Genomic DNA, 15,621 nt, shown 5'->3' with positions numbered 1-15,621 from the left:
AAGCCTGGCTGTCCACGCCTGTATTATTAGCATTGGGTGCCTGTGTGGTGAGGGGGAAGAGGTGGGTCCCTAGCGCTTGATAGACAGCTAATTTAGATAAAACTAACTGTGCTTCAGTGAGACTCTGTCTCATGGGGACCAGACAGTGATAGAGGGAGGAAAATAACAGTCCTGGTATGGTTTCAGAATGCATCACACTGCGTGCACCACAGCCATACATGGTGCACACATACCACACATGTCATAACCACAAATGGCACACACCATACATCACACACACATACACACACCACATACTACACGCATGTCACACACGTGCGTGCGCACACACACACCATATGTCTCTGATTTTGAGAGAGTTCAACAAACAAGTTGATTGGTGCCCGAGGATGGATACTAAAGACTGCCCCTGCTTTCCACAGGCACATGCACACATGTGCACAGACACTTGCACATACACTTGCACACATGCGTTAAGAGACGGGTTGGATGAGAGCTGAGGCTGTCGGAGGACAGTGTGAGGACCATGCTGTCAGACTCCGAGGACGGTGCTGGGCTGAGATCAGAGGGCGCTGGCACAGCCGCACACAGAAGAGGACTGCCAGTTTGTTGAGAGCCCTGTTGGACTGGAGCTGACCGTATTTGACCCCACTGAGTGCTGCCAGCTCCAAACCAATTATCCAGAGTAGGAAGCACGCTGGGGATGAGGTAGCACAGCTCAGAACCACGTAGGGAGAGGAACCAGGATTTGAACACACAGTTCGCTGCAAGGCCCAAGTGCCCTTGCCATTCCCATCCCTGCCCGCCTCACTTTCTTCTTTGTCCTACATTCTCTCTCTCTTCCTGCCTCCCTCCTCTCCTTCCTCCATTCTTCAGCCCTTTCTTTCTTTTTCCCTCCTTTTTCTGCCTCCTCTTTTTCTTTCTTTCATCTTAAATAAATACAGGAATACTCTGTACTTGTGTGCAGGATGGCACAACAGATAACCAACAATGTAGACATCTAGAGAAACCAAGGATGGGCAGGAAGGGAGGGCTGGGGCCTGCAGGGCACTCCACCAGCCAGAGGAAGTGGCCTTTAGATTGGGAACTCCAGGATGGAGTGTGTGGTCCTGAGGGAATAAATGACACCCCTGTCCCCACATCATGCAGTGGGGAACTCAGCTCTTTCTCCCCTGAAGCTGTTGGCATCAGCTCTGCTAGTCTCAGTGAAGTTGGTGGCTGCATCACCCACAGAAATCATGGAGATTTCCTGACCCCCATCTCAGCGGCTCATTCCTACAGATAGTCCCTAGGCTGCTGTGGACTCTGCAGCTAGAGCACTTAGGAGCCGCAGCTCAGTCTCCCTGTGTAATGTGCTGGCCAGAAGGCACTGATATTGCTGTAGCAACAAATCTGTTTTATCTTTTGGTTTTCTGAGATAGGCTCAGTCTAGGTTGGTCCTTAAAACTCATGGAAATCCTCCTGCTTCAGTCCCTGGAGTGCTTAGATTATAGGTGTGGGCCACCACTTCTGACTTCAAAAGTCACTTAAACATTATTTTGAATGTTGGGCATGTAGCCCTTACACCACTTACTTAACATCCACCAGGTGAGGGGATGGGGGCGTGGCTCAGTGGTAGAGCACCAGCCTAGAATCCCCCAGTGAGGGGCTGGGGTGTGACTCAGGGGTAGAGCCCCTGCCTAGAATCCTTCAGTGAGGACCTCTCTCTCTCTCTCTCTCTCTCTCTCTCTCTGTGTGTGTCTGTCTGTCTGTTTCTCTCTGTATGTGTATCTGTCTCTCTCTCTGTGTCTGTCTGTCTGTCTCTATGTGTGTGTGTGTGTGTCTGTCTGTCTGTCTCTCTCTCTCTCTCTCTCTTTCTCTGTGTGTGTGTGTGTGTGTGTCTCTGTGTGTGTGTGTGTGTGTGTGGCTTAGTAAAGAGTCAATGCCTAGAATCCCCTAGGAAAGGAAGTGTGACTGATCGATACAGTGTCTGGCTAGGCCAGTGGTTCTGTTTTCCTGATGCCATTCCTCATGTGTTGTGACCCCCTCCCCTCACCTATAAAATTATTTTCGTTGCTACCTCATAGCTATGATTTTGCTACCGTCATGAATTGTCATGTAAATATTTGATATGCAGTATAGTTGATATGGGACCCTTGTGAGAAGGGTTATGACCCACATGTTGAGAACTGCTTAGAATCTCCTCAGTGAGGGTCAGGAGTAGAGCCCCTGCCTAGAATCCCCCAGGGAAGGAGCTGGAGGCATGTCATGATGGTAAAATGTATGAGACCTTATATTTTGGGTGTCTTAGTGTGGCTGGCTCTTGTCCGTATCACAGCTTGTCTTTCTAAGCAGTGCTCTGTACTTGATCTATGAGAGAAGGCTGAGATGCAGTAAGTCCTGGGAAACTTCGTTCTCATAGTTAACTATCTCACAGATAGTTCTGAGAAAGCCCAAACCAATCTGTCAAGCAGATTCTGGGCTCCCCTTGAGTAAGGTTTGACCCTTAGAGTAAATTCCCCTTGGCCACCAGGCTGTAGGTGTGGCAGTCAGAGGGCAGAGGCTAAGGGGGATGCCAGGCAGTGGGTCGCCTTCAGAGGTGAGGGCTGGGAGACAGAAGAGCACAGACAGTTCTGATGTGGATGTTTTGGTGTCCAAGGATCAAACTCATAGGTCAGACAGAGCCAGCAGGGCATGGCCCAGGCTGGGCTTGGACCTTTCCTGAGTTTCATTTCCATACCTGTAAATGAGCTAACCCCTGCTGCGTGCCTCACAAGAAGGTTCTAAAGACAGGAACGAGCTAATCTGTGTGGAACACAGTTCTGGAAAGATGTTGAATTCTTGATACAGATCAGGTCTTTGCCTGTGGGAAAGGGCAGGTGGAAACGGCACACAGGCCAAATGGTTCACTGTATGTGGTGTGTGTGTGTGTGTGTGTGTGTGTGTGTGTGTGTGTGTAGGTCAGAGGTCGGCCTTAGGTGTCTTTTTAAATCATTTTCAACTGTATTTTAAGAAAAATTATGTGTGTGTCTGTGTATGGGACTGTGCTGTGCCCTAAGCGGGCAGAAGAGGGAAACAGAATCTATAGCTAGAGTTCTAGGCCGTTGTCAGCAGCCCAGTGCAGATTCTGGGAAATGAAATCCAATCTTCTGCACAAGCAGTGCATGCTCACAACCACTGAGCTGAGTCTCAGAACCGAGCATTGATGTGTTCACAGCATCTAGCCTTTGCTGAGCATCTAGGACCGTGATGGGGGTCTGTAACTATGACAACATTACATTTCGGGTGGAGACAAGGTCTCCTTACATAGCCCAGGCTGATCTCAAGCTCACAGCCCCTCTCCTAGCTCAGCTCCCCAGGGTCTAAGATAGGGGTTGTGGACCTTCATGCCACATCTCTGCAGCATCCTTTTGTCTTATGCGAGATCCCTAAGGTGGGAAGGGAAGAGGGGGATGAGACTTAACATGGGAAGCAGAGACGTCAAGAATAGAGGGAAAGCTGGTGGTGGTGGCACGCACCAATAATCCCAGCACTCGGGAGGCAGAGGCAGGAGGATCTGAGTTCAAGGCCAGCCTGGTCTACAGAGTGAGTTCCAGGACAGCCAGGGCTACACAGAGAAACCCTGTCATAAAACAAACAAATAAACAGAATGGAGGGAGAAGATGTGTGTGTGTATGTGCGAGAGAGAGAGAGAGAGAGAGAGAGAGAGAGAGAGAGAGAGAGAGAGGAGAGAGAGAGAGTCCTTAGAATGGGGAGAGATGTAGAAGACATTTGGGAGTCTTTCCTTAGTTTCCTTCCCACACACCTACCTCAGTGGCAAAGAATCCTTTGGGTCGGTGCTTGCCCAGGGATGCGAGGCCGCCAGGCCCAGGACTCTCACTTGCACTGATGGTCTGCTGAGCTGCAGCCAAGATCTCATCCAGTTTGTCTGTGGGGAAGTGAGAAGGGTCAGAGACAGTGAAAGTGAAAGTCGCCTTGCCTCACTAGAGACCTGGTTGCCCTGGGGTAAGATACAGAGCTCACATGGTCCTATCTCTGTCTCTGTGTGGAGACACCAGCCCAGCAGGCACGGCCCAGGGATGACAAAGCACAGGAGAGTAGGTGGCACCGTGACGGTATGTAGTGCCCAGGGTTCCAGAGCCCTGCGTGCCGAGCTCACGGGTGACTGAAGGGCACACGGGAAGGAGGAGGGCAGAATGCATGCAGCATCCCCAGAGGCGGGGGACTAGGGCATCATGCTGCGGCTTCTTACTGAGTGCCATCTGATACACAGTCCGCTTTTTCTCCATGCTGGGCACTGCTGCAGGCTGTTGTTCGTATTCTGTGGGCAAATGGGAGGGATGAAGCTCAAGGGTACCTCTGCAGAGGGCATGGCCAGCAGGTGTGGACCAGCAGGTGTGGCCAGCGCGAGGTGGGGGCAGTGAGGGGCCAGGGTCGAGGGAAGGGTAAATCCGCCGCTGGGGTTGGGAGACTGGGACCCTCCCACCAGACCTGAACCCACTCACCAATTTTCTTCTTCCAGGGGGAGACTAGCCCAGGGGTAGACAGCAGAGGAGCCAAGAGTTAGGACATCAGGGGGACGTGAGGGACCCCTCTTTGGAATTCCCACCTCCCTAGAGACCCCCGGGTGTGGAATAGTCAGTCACCTGCCCAAGTGGCCCCAGGTCGGGGGGGGGGGGGATGAGACCCGCCCCAGGTCATGAGAATCTGCCTACAAGGAGCAGCTAACCTTTCTCTGTGGGTCGAAGGAGTCAGTAGAAGGAGAGGGAGGGGACAAAAGGAGAGAGAGAGGCCCACCGTAGAAGGACACATACAGACCCCCAGAGACCCAGGACAGAGAAACAGAGATACAAGAGGGCAGAGAGGAGACTCTCAAAAACTTCCCAGTGACACACAGACAGGCCACGGAATCTGGCCCAAGGACATGGGGGAGGGGCGGGACAGGAGGAGGACAAGGACCCCTCGTGACTAACAACACTGACAAAGTCAAGGGTGGTCCAGCCCGTTGCCCCTGGCCGCCCCTGGCCCTCGGCCAGCCGGCCCCACAGGCTCACCCATTTCCTCCAGCTCTGAGGTCATAGACTTGGAACGCAGGGAGATGGCTGGGGGCGGGAGCCGCTTAGCCTGCTGGGATGCTGGAAAGGCGGGGTGGGTGGGAGGTGTCAGTGTTGCAGGGAGGAGACCCCTCCACACCCACTCCTTTCACTGTGCTTCCAGAACTCTGAGAACAGCACCCCAGCATGCTGAGCCCTCTCTGCCTCAGTTTCTCCCCAGAAAGGTTCTGAATAGGCAGGCTTTGAGGGGAAAGGAGGGCCTTGTGGGAGTTTGGAGGGTAGCCCTAAGCAGTGGGATACCCAGGCCTGGCTCTGCAGAGAGCTGGAGAAACTCCTTTATTTTAAGACCAACTCTCCTGTAGCCCAGGCTAGCTCAAACTTACTAAGTAGCTCAGGATGACCTTGGACTTCTGATTCTCCTGCCTCTACCTAGACGGTAGGATTGCAGGTGTGTACCAAAATGCCCTTTTCTGCAGTTCTGGGACTGGAACCCATGCTCTGTGTGTGCTAGGCCAGTGCTCTACTGACTGAGCTAAGGCCATAGCTGGGAAGAGATACCTTTCTTGTGGACAGCCTCGTCCATGTCTGGGTGTCTGGTCACCATCACCACCTTGACCATCAGTGTGTTGCCTCCCTGTCGGATCATGTTGACCACCTGACGGTGGCCAACCTTCACTACATTCTGTCCGTTCACCTGTGTCATGGAGGAAGGATAGAAGCTTTTTAGATTTAGAGTCCCCAACTGTCACCTCCTACCCCACCCCCTTCCCTCCATGGCTCTCTGGAATCCCCACATCCCCAGGACTGACTGGGCTAACCTGTGCACACCCGGTCACCCCCACACCCATCATGTCCTTGTATTGCATATGTTGGGGGACAATTCTGTGATGCTTTTTTAAAAATGTTCATCTTTAGCTACAGTTATACTCTGTAGCCCAGGTTGGCCTATACTCACTAGGTAGCCCTGGCTGGTCTTGAACTAGTGGTGGCAGCAGTGGTCCTGGGGTGACAGGTGTGAGCCTGCGCACCCAGCCTGAGCACCTTTCAAGGGTCTAAGAAGAGTTGCTGGAAAGGTGTGGGAGGTCCCACAGACTGAATGGGGTGGACAGGCCACCAGAAGTGGCACATAGCTTTTGGACTTAGGGGTCGTCATCAGGGGCCCCAGGAGGACAGTGTGGCCGGGGCTCACCTCGATGAGGAAGTCTCCCATTCGTAGTCCAGCCCGCCATGCCACGCCACCCTCGTCCACAGACTCGAGGTACTGCAGCGCCGGGAAGGCCGGGGTGGGGGTGAATTCCTCGATGGGGGTCTGCGCTGCAGACGGGGAGGAGCCGGCGGGGTCGGAGGGGAGGGGGTGGAGAGGCCGAGCAGGGGATGGGGCTCAGACCCAAGTCACAGAGGACTCACTGGAGCTGAGGGACCAGCACCCCAGGGTGGGGCAATGGGTGGGCTTAAGGGCATGTGAGGGGTCCCTTCTCTTTTTCCATCCTCCCTATCCAGGCCCTGCTTTTTGGGTCAGAGGATCTCCCATCCCCTCCCTGGCCAGCACTCACCCTTGGCCCCCCGGAGCACGAACCCGAACCCCTCACTGTCCTTCTTCTGCAGTAAGACTGTCTTCTCCTTGATGATGTAATCACTGGCAGGAGGGGGGTGGGGGTGGAGAAGGGCTCATGAGGCACAGGGTTGGTACTCCACCCCATCACGGGGCACCCCAGCCCCTGCTTAGAGACCATTCACTGCAGTTCCTAGCCCCATCCAGTCTGTACTTATGCTCAAGACACCCCCTCAAAGCCCGGGGTGCTCTTGTTTCCACCCACTCTTTCCTCATTCATCCTTCCGTGAATCCATCCACCCATCCATTCAGCATAGCTGTTACTGAGCCCACGGTGCACCAGGCACCCATTGGGGTGGGCAGAAAGAGGCTCTGAATTACCACAGCCCTGCTTGGGTCCTGGCTGGCAGCTTCCTGCCTGTGACCTTGAACCTATGGCTTTAACCTTTTTGTGCTTCAGTTTCCAAGTCTGTCATGGGGGCCTGCCTAAAGAGACTGTAGGGGAGGTCGGAACAGTACATACTACAGTGCCTGTGTGTGGCACACACACACAGGGTTTAACAGCATAGAGCCCACCCTGTGTCCCTAGGCCAAGGTGTTAGGTCAAAAGAGCAAATGTACTAACACATCTCATTCCCTCACTACAGGAACACTCCAGACGACCAGAGGATCAGAGCCAACCAAAAGAATGTTTGCATTACCCTGCCCAGTATGATGACTGCTAGTTGCACATGACTATTTTTATCAACATTAATCAGGATTAAATTTAAAGTGTCAGTTGCTTGGTTATCATGGCCACACAATGTTCCTAACTATGGTGCTGACACAGAACAGGCCTGTCACGTATAGAAAGTTCCGGTGGACCGTGCCGACTGCTGCTGTCCCTTGATAAGACTCAAGTGATAAGTCACACATGGTGTCACACACCAATGACCAGTCCTGATGATGCAAGCCTGTCTTCTCAGCTCCTGGAGGGGGGTGCTGAGGAAGTATGTTCGAAAGTTCAAGATCAGCCTGAGCAACTTAGGGATGCAATGTATTAAAATAGCGTAAGAAGAGAGCTTGGGATGTAGCTCAGCAGTAAAGCTCTTATCTAGAGACCCAGTGAGGGGCTGGGGGTGTGGCCCAGTGGTAGAGCCCATGCCTAGAATCTCCCAGTGAGAGGCTGGGGGTGTGGCTTAGTGGTAGAGTCCCTGCTTAGAATCCCCCAGTGAGGGGCTGGGGTTTGGATCTATGGTAGAGCCCCTGCCTAGCAATCACTAAAGCCCTAGGTTCCATCTCTAGCACTGGAAAAAATAAGCACCAGTCCCCACTGAATGTGATGTCAGCTCTAAAGCTCAGTACCTCACCAGCACATCGCAGTAGGACATAAACCATAAACACAGAGGAAATGGATAAAACCCCAGTCATAGCCCTCACTCCCATGCTTGCTCAGGCTGGTTGTACACAGCCTCCGATCCTAGATCGCTCTACCCCTCAGAAAGCCACAGCCATGTTCCTCCCAACATGGACAGGGTCACCTAAACTGCTCTACCTCAAGCCAGTTCCTTTCACTGCAGCGGCAGTCTCTGTTAGCATCTAGAACCCAGGGCCGGTGCTCTGCACTCTCTGTATCGCAGCAATGCTCAGACACTCCTCTCCTCCACTGAATCTCAGTTAGATTGTATGGCTCCAAGCTACTCCAATAATATCCATGCAGGCTCCCCCAATTACCCACCCCCACGTACTCAGCTAACAGCCCTTCACAAGTACTCCAGTATATTTCAGTGACACCTCCACACATCCCAGTGTGCCCCGATCCTGACTCCCCCTCACTTTGATATCAGTGTATTCCCATCACACGCCCTCTGAGTACCTCCCAGCACACGGGAATAACACCTAATTGTGTGCCTACTGCATTGTGGTGCCACCTCCCTCCATCAGTGTCTGTGTAAGCTCCCATGACCCCCCACAGCTTCCATGGTAAAACCCATGCACCTGAATAGCAGTGAGTGTTCTGCACAAGTCCAGGTGCTGCCTCCCTCCTTGTGGAATTTAATGAATACCCCATCATGCATGCACTCAGAGGAATGTTCCAGCCTCTGCACTTACCCAGAGGTCAATAAACCTGTCCACAGGTTTCTACCTCCTCTCTCAGCCCTCCCCAATTGCCCCCCAGCAGTCTTTGCAGTGGCATGGAGCAGATATTGGGAGAAGGCTGATGGGCTGAAGAAAGGAAGGTTAAGGGTAGATGGGAGAAATGGGTCTAAGCAGGCTGGAGGGAAGGATGAGGTGGAAGGTGAAGAGACAGTCTGGGAGGTCAAGGAAGCTTGGCTCTGACTGTCTATTCTGTGGTAGCCTCATCCTGACACACTATGACAACCTCTTATGTCCTTACAACTCTGACAGCTTCTCCACATTCCCAAGAACCTTCCCAGGAGGTCATGGTGCCCTTCAGGCTCCGCCTTTACACCCCACCAAGGCAAAGTCACCTTCAGTCATTCATACCTCCCTGCCACTCTCACCTTCCCCATGTTCTGAAATCTCTCTGTGTCTGTCTGTCTCTGTCTGTCTCTGTGTCTCTGTCTCTCTCTTTCTCTCTCTGTCTCTCTCTGTCTTTCTCTCTGTCTCCAGCCCAGGCTGCTCTATAAGTCATTACAATCCTCTTGACTCAGCCTCCTTAGTGTTGGGGTGATGGCTGTGAGCCACCACATCAAACTCTGCCATCTCTTTCAGCCCCAGCTCTACATACAAGCCTCAGGTACCCCAAGTGCCTTGTCTTCAGATACAGGCAGGCCTCTTGTCCATATGCTGAGGCCAAGTGCTTGCTGCTGGCCTGGCAGCATAGGAAACCCTTCACAACAGACCCACTGGGCTAGCCCCCTCCTCAGAGCCAGTCCGGGAAGAAGACATAAATACCACTTACTTCCATTTTACAGGAGAGTAAGTCAGGCACAGAAAGGTTAAGAAACTCTCCAGAGACACAGACAGTATCGTTTTGTGATTGTTTTCCACACACGGCTTACTGCACAGCTCTGGCTGTCCTGGAACTCACTACATAGACAAGGTTGGCCTCGAACTCACAAAGATCTATCTGTCTGCCTCTGCCTCCCCATCTGTCTGCCTCTGCCTCCTGAATGCTGGAATTCAAGGTGTTCACTGTTCTGCTCAGCTGACAAATAACATTCTTTGATGCCCAAGAAAATATCTGGGTAACTGCGGCTAGAATTCCTTCCATGTCACACTGCCTAAATACCTCAAACACATGGTTTACCCCCAAGCTCAGCAGGAGACCCCTGTGCTGGCTAGTCTTCTGTCAACTTGACAAACTAGAGTTATCTGAAGTACTGTTTCATAAGTACTTATTGATAGAGGGAGGGTTCAGCCATGGTGTGTGTGTGTGGGGGGGGGGAATCCCCAAGCTGAAGGTTCTGGATTCTATAAGAAAGCAGGCTGAATAAGGTATATGAAACAAGTCAGTCAGCAGTAGCCCTCCATGGCCTCTGCATCAGCTCCTGCCTCCAGGATTCTCCTCTGCTTGAGTTGTTGTCCTGACTTCCCACAGTGATGAACAGTACTGTGGAAGTGTAAGTCGAATAAACCCTTTCCTCCCCAACTTGCTTCTTGGTCATGGTATTTTGTTGCAGCCATCGAAACTCTAAGACAACCCCCAACTGTCCCTCCAGCCTCTGGGGTTTATCCTGACTTCTGTCAGTCACACAAGGAGCCCATCACGATCCAGGCAACGCTAACCACGCTCTGGGTCATTTAATATTTAAGTCATTACAACACTCCTGGATGGGACTGTGAGGGTCCCCATCTTTAATGCTAGGTTAAATGAGGCACAGAACAAGGACCTGCTCAAGATCTCACACCACCTAGAATTGTCAAGACCACAAGCTGCCCCCCACCAAGCCACAGACTCCAGCAGCACCACCTGCCCCCATAACCACAGGACCCTCTCATATGGAGCCCAGCATGCTGCAGCAGTGTCTATTTCCACAGTTTGCACTGTGTATGTCCCTGCCAGATGTGGTACCCTCATCCCCAAATGTCCTACTTGCTCTCCTGTCTCTCTCTCAGCTTCCTGCCATTGACTCCATCCTTCTGATTTACATCTTGCTGCACACCATCCTGTATTCCCATGGCTCCCAAAACTATGCCATCAGTCGGCCAGTCTGAGGGTGCCCATAATGTATGCTATACCAGGAGACCACCCCTGCACCCAGTCGTCCCTTCTTCTAAGTGACCTCTTCGTATGTCTGCCACCTCCTCACCCCTGCCTGCCTCCTCTCCGAAATTCCTGACCCTCAGCCTTCCACATTCTCTTCTCTCCTGTACAGAGAAGCTCATGGTGTCCCCCAATAACACCCACGTTCCTTTCACACTGCCTGCCCACTATGGAAAGCTCTTTCTCCTTTGGGGATGCGAAGCTTGCCCTGCCCTGCGGTCCATACTGGCTTTCCTAGCAGCCTCTTCCGCTCACATTCCTCCCATACACCAGGCGGTGGTGCCGGCTGGGTCCCCGCCCCCCAATCCTCTTCCTACCGCCTGCCTTCCATTCTCACCCCAGCACCTTTCTTGGCACCCAGAACCCGCAAACGCCATTACCCAACCCCTCTCCAGCACCCACACGTCCCATTTCCCCTCTATCCAGCAACCCCCTTTGCACCACCACCCCCGCTCCCTCTGAGTCCACTCACAACACCAAGGTTCGCGGTGCGGACTACCTGCCCATGAGGAGCTGGCACCATGTCCTTCCCCAGGCCATCCCGCCGTGTCCCAGAGAAGGTCTCCAGGGCTTGCTGTTTCCCTCATGGAGACTGCGGCGCGACCGCTCCCCACCCCCACCCCAGGTCCCTCTTGCCCACTCAGGATGCCACAGCCTGGAGCCGGCTGCCATCCACACTGCATTCTCCAGTCCTCGTTCCCTCCCTGTGTTCCCATCTCGGCGGCCCTCTCCACGGCCTGCACAGGGCCCCCGCATGCAAGAAAGCCAGCCCCTGTCCCCATGCTGAGAACAGCACACAGGCAGGTGCCAGAGCCCCATGCAGAAGCTTGCCGAGGTTCAGCCCACGTGCCCCCATCCCCGCAGAGGGCAGAACCTCGGGGTCCAGGGTCGATCCTCCCCATGCACAGACTCCTGGGGAGGGCACGGAGCAGGGCACAGGGGGACAGAAACACAGAGCAAACTGGGGAGGGGGGAGGGGGAAGAGGGGGCAGGCCAGGCCTAGGAGGCTGGGTGTTGGGAAACACAGCCGCAGTCTCTGGGACAGATGCACTCTATCACACGTGTGCGCGCACGCACACAGACACACACAGGCGCACATACACGCACAGTCCCCAGACAGCCTCGCTATGGCTCCAAGTCACACAGAGACAGACACCCCCACGCAGGGACACACAGATGGACATAGGTGGGGGGTGGGCTGGGAGCCCACAGCCTCCCCATCTCTGTCTGTCTCTCACACACGCAGGCGGTCATACGCACACACATCATTGACACACGCACAGCCGCACAGTGACACGCAGCGGAAAAAGAGAAGGGGAGGGAAGGCCGGGGGCGGGATGCCTGTGTGATGGAGGTGTGTGTGTGGGGGGACAGACTGTGAATGGGAGACAGGGGTATGAATGGGGGGACTTGCTGACTCCAGGAAGAGGGGCGGGGATGCGGAGGATTAGAGGGATAGGGGGCCTGGGGTATCTGTTTGGGGGCCCTGGGGAAGTACTCCTTAGAGTAGGGGAGTTAGGGGTGCCAGAAAGGGCAAGAGTGGGTTGCAGAGTATAGCTGTAGTGGGGTCCTTTCGTGGGGGTTCGAAGGGAGGCAAAAGTCTTGGTGAATAGCAGAGGAGGCCCTGGAGCAGCGCCTGAAGCACAGGAAGGAGGGAGATGGAAGAGAGCCGGGTTGCTGAGCTGCTGAGAGAGGGTCTGGAAGGGCTCAGGCCTAGGGAAGGGAGGCTACGAAGAGGACACGGGACAGGTCTGGGGAGCTCTAAACGCACGGAGGGTCGTGCGGGGGACGAGCGGGCGGTGCGCGGTTACCTGTAAATGTACCAGACGCTGCGCCTCCGGGGCCCCAGCGCGGGCCAGCTGGAGGATAGCGCAGGGGGCGGCTGGGGCAGGGCGCCCCCGCCGGGGCCACCCCCGACCGCAGATAAAGCCATCGCCACCGCGGCCCCGGCCCCGGCCCGGGTCCCGATCCGGGCCGCCCCCGCCACCACCGCGGCCGCCGTCGCCGCCGCCGCCGCGTCCCCGCTCGGCTGAACCCCCGTGTCCGGGCCCCCAGGCCCCGCCTCATGCTGACCCGCGCCGGGAGGGGGGAGGGGCCGGGGGAGGGGGCGCGCACCCCCCCTCGGGAGGGCGGGCAGCCCCGGGGGGCTCACATGCCGCGGGGGGCGCGCGGGGGACAGCGCATGGCTGAGGCTCCAGCACCGCGGACAGCTCCAGAGGCGGCAGCGGCCCCGCTTTAACCCCTTGGCGTCCTGCGCCGGGCAGCCGGACGGAGGGGGGACGGGCGGGGGAGGGTAACGCGGGGGCCCCTTTGGCGGGAGGAGGGGGAGGGGCAGGGCTTGGGGAGGGGGAGGGAGTCACTTCCGGTCTGTCCCCCCCCCATCTATACTCCCCCCCTTTCCAGAGTCCTCTCCGCGCAGGTGCAGAGAGAGCGAGCCAGAGAGCGGGAGCGCGGGGAGAAGGACGCAGCGCCACACATCACATAAGATGGCACGCCATCGCGTGCGGGGACGCGCAGACAGACAGAACCACACTTTCAGGACAAGGGACACCCATGGGTGAGAGAGATAGACCCCTCCCCAAGAGAGGGCAAACAGCTCACCCTCAGCGCAGACAGACACACAGCTCATCCCCAAAATAGTAGGGAAAGGCAGGGTGCAGGGGTGGGTTGAGGGGAGCCAAGACATTCAACTGGAACCCAAAACACAGAACCCAGAGAGTAGTGAAAGGACACATATACCACAACTCATTAGAGAGCCATGGACCCCCACCGCACCCCCAGGCAGGAGGAGTGTGGTGGCACATGGTGGCACACGCCATGGGGTAGGTACACTAGCAAACATGGCTCAGCTCCAGTTGAGATGCTAGGGACCAACAGTAAGATGCAAGGGGTAAACAGGCAAACCAGGAAACTGCAGACTGGGTCAGGTAGAGCAGAGGCAAGAAGATATAACTGAAGGGGGCTTGGATGGACCTCAGCCCCGGGAGAGGAGGGAAAAGGACAAAAATTGCAAGGCTTCAAGACAGGATCGTTATTAGGACAAGAGGATGGAGTCTGGGGTTGAAGAGACCCCTCTCCACTTAGTCTTTGGAGAGAATGACACCTCTGCAAGACCAGGCAGGCCCAGGTCAGAATCCCCAGACAGAGGCTGACTTGGGGTAGAGGGAGCCTCCATACTCACCCAGGACCCAGAGCCAGAGACATACCCCATGAACAGGCACAAGACGATTCGCCTCAGACCCTGGGGCACAGGGTGACTGGCACCCAAGCCCCACCCTGTCAACCACCCCTTCCTTTCTCCTCCCCCAACCCAGACCTTCCCCCCACTGGCCAGAACACAGACACAGGTTTGGATACATTTAATGGAGGGATACTGTGAACAGGAAGATCCTTCCCTGGATTGGGGTGGGATGGGGTGGCAGAGGAGGGTGTCATCGGTTAGATCTTGGATGATGACATTCCTTCTCCAGAGCACAGCCCTGAGGCCCCTCCTCTGCCCTTCCCTCCCTCAGCATTCCAGGTTCTGAATTTCAGACCAATCATAGAAGAGAAGACATACGCACACTGGGGCCACCAAAGAACACACAGTGACACGGGGTGTGTAGAGAGATCTGTCACCTGTTCACGTGTGAGCAGACACATGGACATCTCTGGCAGTGCTTGCCCACAGTCAGAGAAGCGCACATGTTGCAAAGCCAGCCACGCAGTCAACACCGACACAAATGTACCCATATGCACCGAGGGCTGCAGCACACAGCCTTCGTTAGGGTTATTTACAGTGATCCGACTAAGGGCCTTCTACCCATGCATGCACGCGGATGCGCCATGCACATTGGTATAGACACGCCCACACGCTGGGACCCCTCAACTCCGGTCATGCACACAAACACATTCTCATCCCCCCATATACAAGCATCCCCTCCTGGCCCAATCCCCACCCTGCCCCGCCCCTCTCACCTCCCTGAGTCAATCCCATCGATCAGACTTCAGAAGCAAGTCAGCCAGCAGCCAAGGAGGGGACAGGTGTCAGTGTGCCCCTCTCTCTGTCCCCACCCATGGGGGCATGTTGATTCCACCTGCCTCCCCCACCCCCCCACTGGTGTGACATACAGGATGTACATGTGTCCGACAGTATGAGACTGCACACAGACAGGGAAACAGGAAGGAGACCAGGGCGTCTAACCAGCCCCCACACAAGAACCCAGGGCCCCAGACACACCCAGCCCACAGTAGATGGTCTCAGTGGCTGCCAGAGGCAGATTTGAGATGGGGCTGTTACGTTAACAGAATTCTGCCTTCTCCTGGCTTCCAATTTGACCAAGAAAAGAAGCAGGCTTAAAGTGTGCAGTGTGCAGGGAGCTAGGAGAGGCGGGGCACCTAAGGGTGTGAGGACATTTACCTTGGGGCATCGAAGCTGTCATAGGAGCCCACTGTGTAATGCCTGAAGAGTCTCTTTGCCTTGTCACTTCGGCTTTCTGCAGGGACATAAAGCATTGGTCCTTTACTTTGTAAACAGCAAAGCCTTCTCCCAGACTTCTGCACCCCACTCCTATCAGGCGGGGCAGGAGGGATAGGAAGACTGTAGGGTGTGAGGGAGAAGGTTCCTTGTTACCTTGTCTTCCCTCCTGGGAACGGTTTGCCACCTCTTCTAGGCAGTCAGAAGGGAACCAGCCAACTCGACCTTTGACCTGGCCTTCCCAGAAGCCTCCTTCCCCGATGCTGAGCACTGGATGGGACAGTGGGAACAGGGAAATGTTTTAAGCTGTCCTTTTTAAATTTTCTTTTTATTTTTCCTCTCTTTCCCCCACCTCCTCCTCTCCTTTTTC

The 15,621-nt window shown here is 55.0% G+C and overlaps 1 protein-coding gene across 4 annotated transcripts in view; it reads right to left on the bottom strand.

The window, feature by feature from the left end:
• The window catches only part of Shank1 (SH3 and multiple ankyrin repeat domains 1), a 48,292-nt gene that overhangs the window by 9,456 nt on the left and 23,215 nt on the right, over nucleotides 1-15,621 (bottom strand). For 2 of the 4 annotated variants that reach the window (XM_021167767.2, XM_029479970.1), the window contains 10 exons: nucleotides 15,408-15,521; nucleotides 15,195-15,270; nucleotides 14,753-14,779; nucleotides 6,587-6,669; nucleotides 6,223-6,347; nucleotides 5,592-5,727; nucleotides 5,034-5,114; nucleotides 4,485-4,508; nucleotides 4,232-4,300; nucleotides 3,789-3,907 (listed from right to left, as the gene is read on the bottom strand). In XM_021167767.2, coding sequence (XP_021023426.1) covers nucleotides 3,789-3,907; nucleotides 4,232-4,300; nucleotides 4,485-4,508; nucleotides 5,034-5,114; nucleotides 5,592-5,727; nucleotides 6,223-6,347; nucleotides 6,587-6,669; nucleotides 14,753-14,779; nucleotides 15,195-15,270; nucleotides 15,408-15,521 — 854 coding nt within the window. The remainder of the gene's footprint in view (nucleotides 1-3,788; nucleotides 3,908-4,231; nucleotides 4,301-4,484; nucleotides 4,509-5,033; nucleotides 5,115-5,591; nucleotides 5,728-6,222; nucleotides 6,348-6,586; nucleotides 6,670-14,752; nucleotides 14,780-15,194; nucleotides 15,271-15,407; nucleotides 15,522-15,621) is intronic. The other 2 variants (XM_029479971.1, XM_029479972.1) reach the window with 2 other exon arrangements.

This window comes from Mus caroli, chromosome 7 (genome assembly GCF_900094665.2).
Source record: "Mus caroli chromosome 7, CAROLI_EIJ_v1.1, whole genome shotgun sequence".
Taxonomy (NCBI): Eukaryota; Metazoa; Chordata; class Mammalia; order Rodentia; family Muridae; genus Mus; species Mus caroli.
This window is presented reverse-complemented; position numbering and strand designations above follow the sequence as displayed.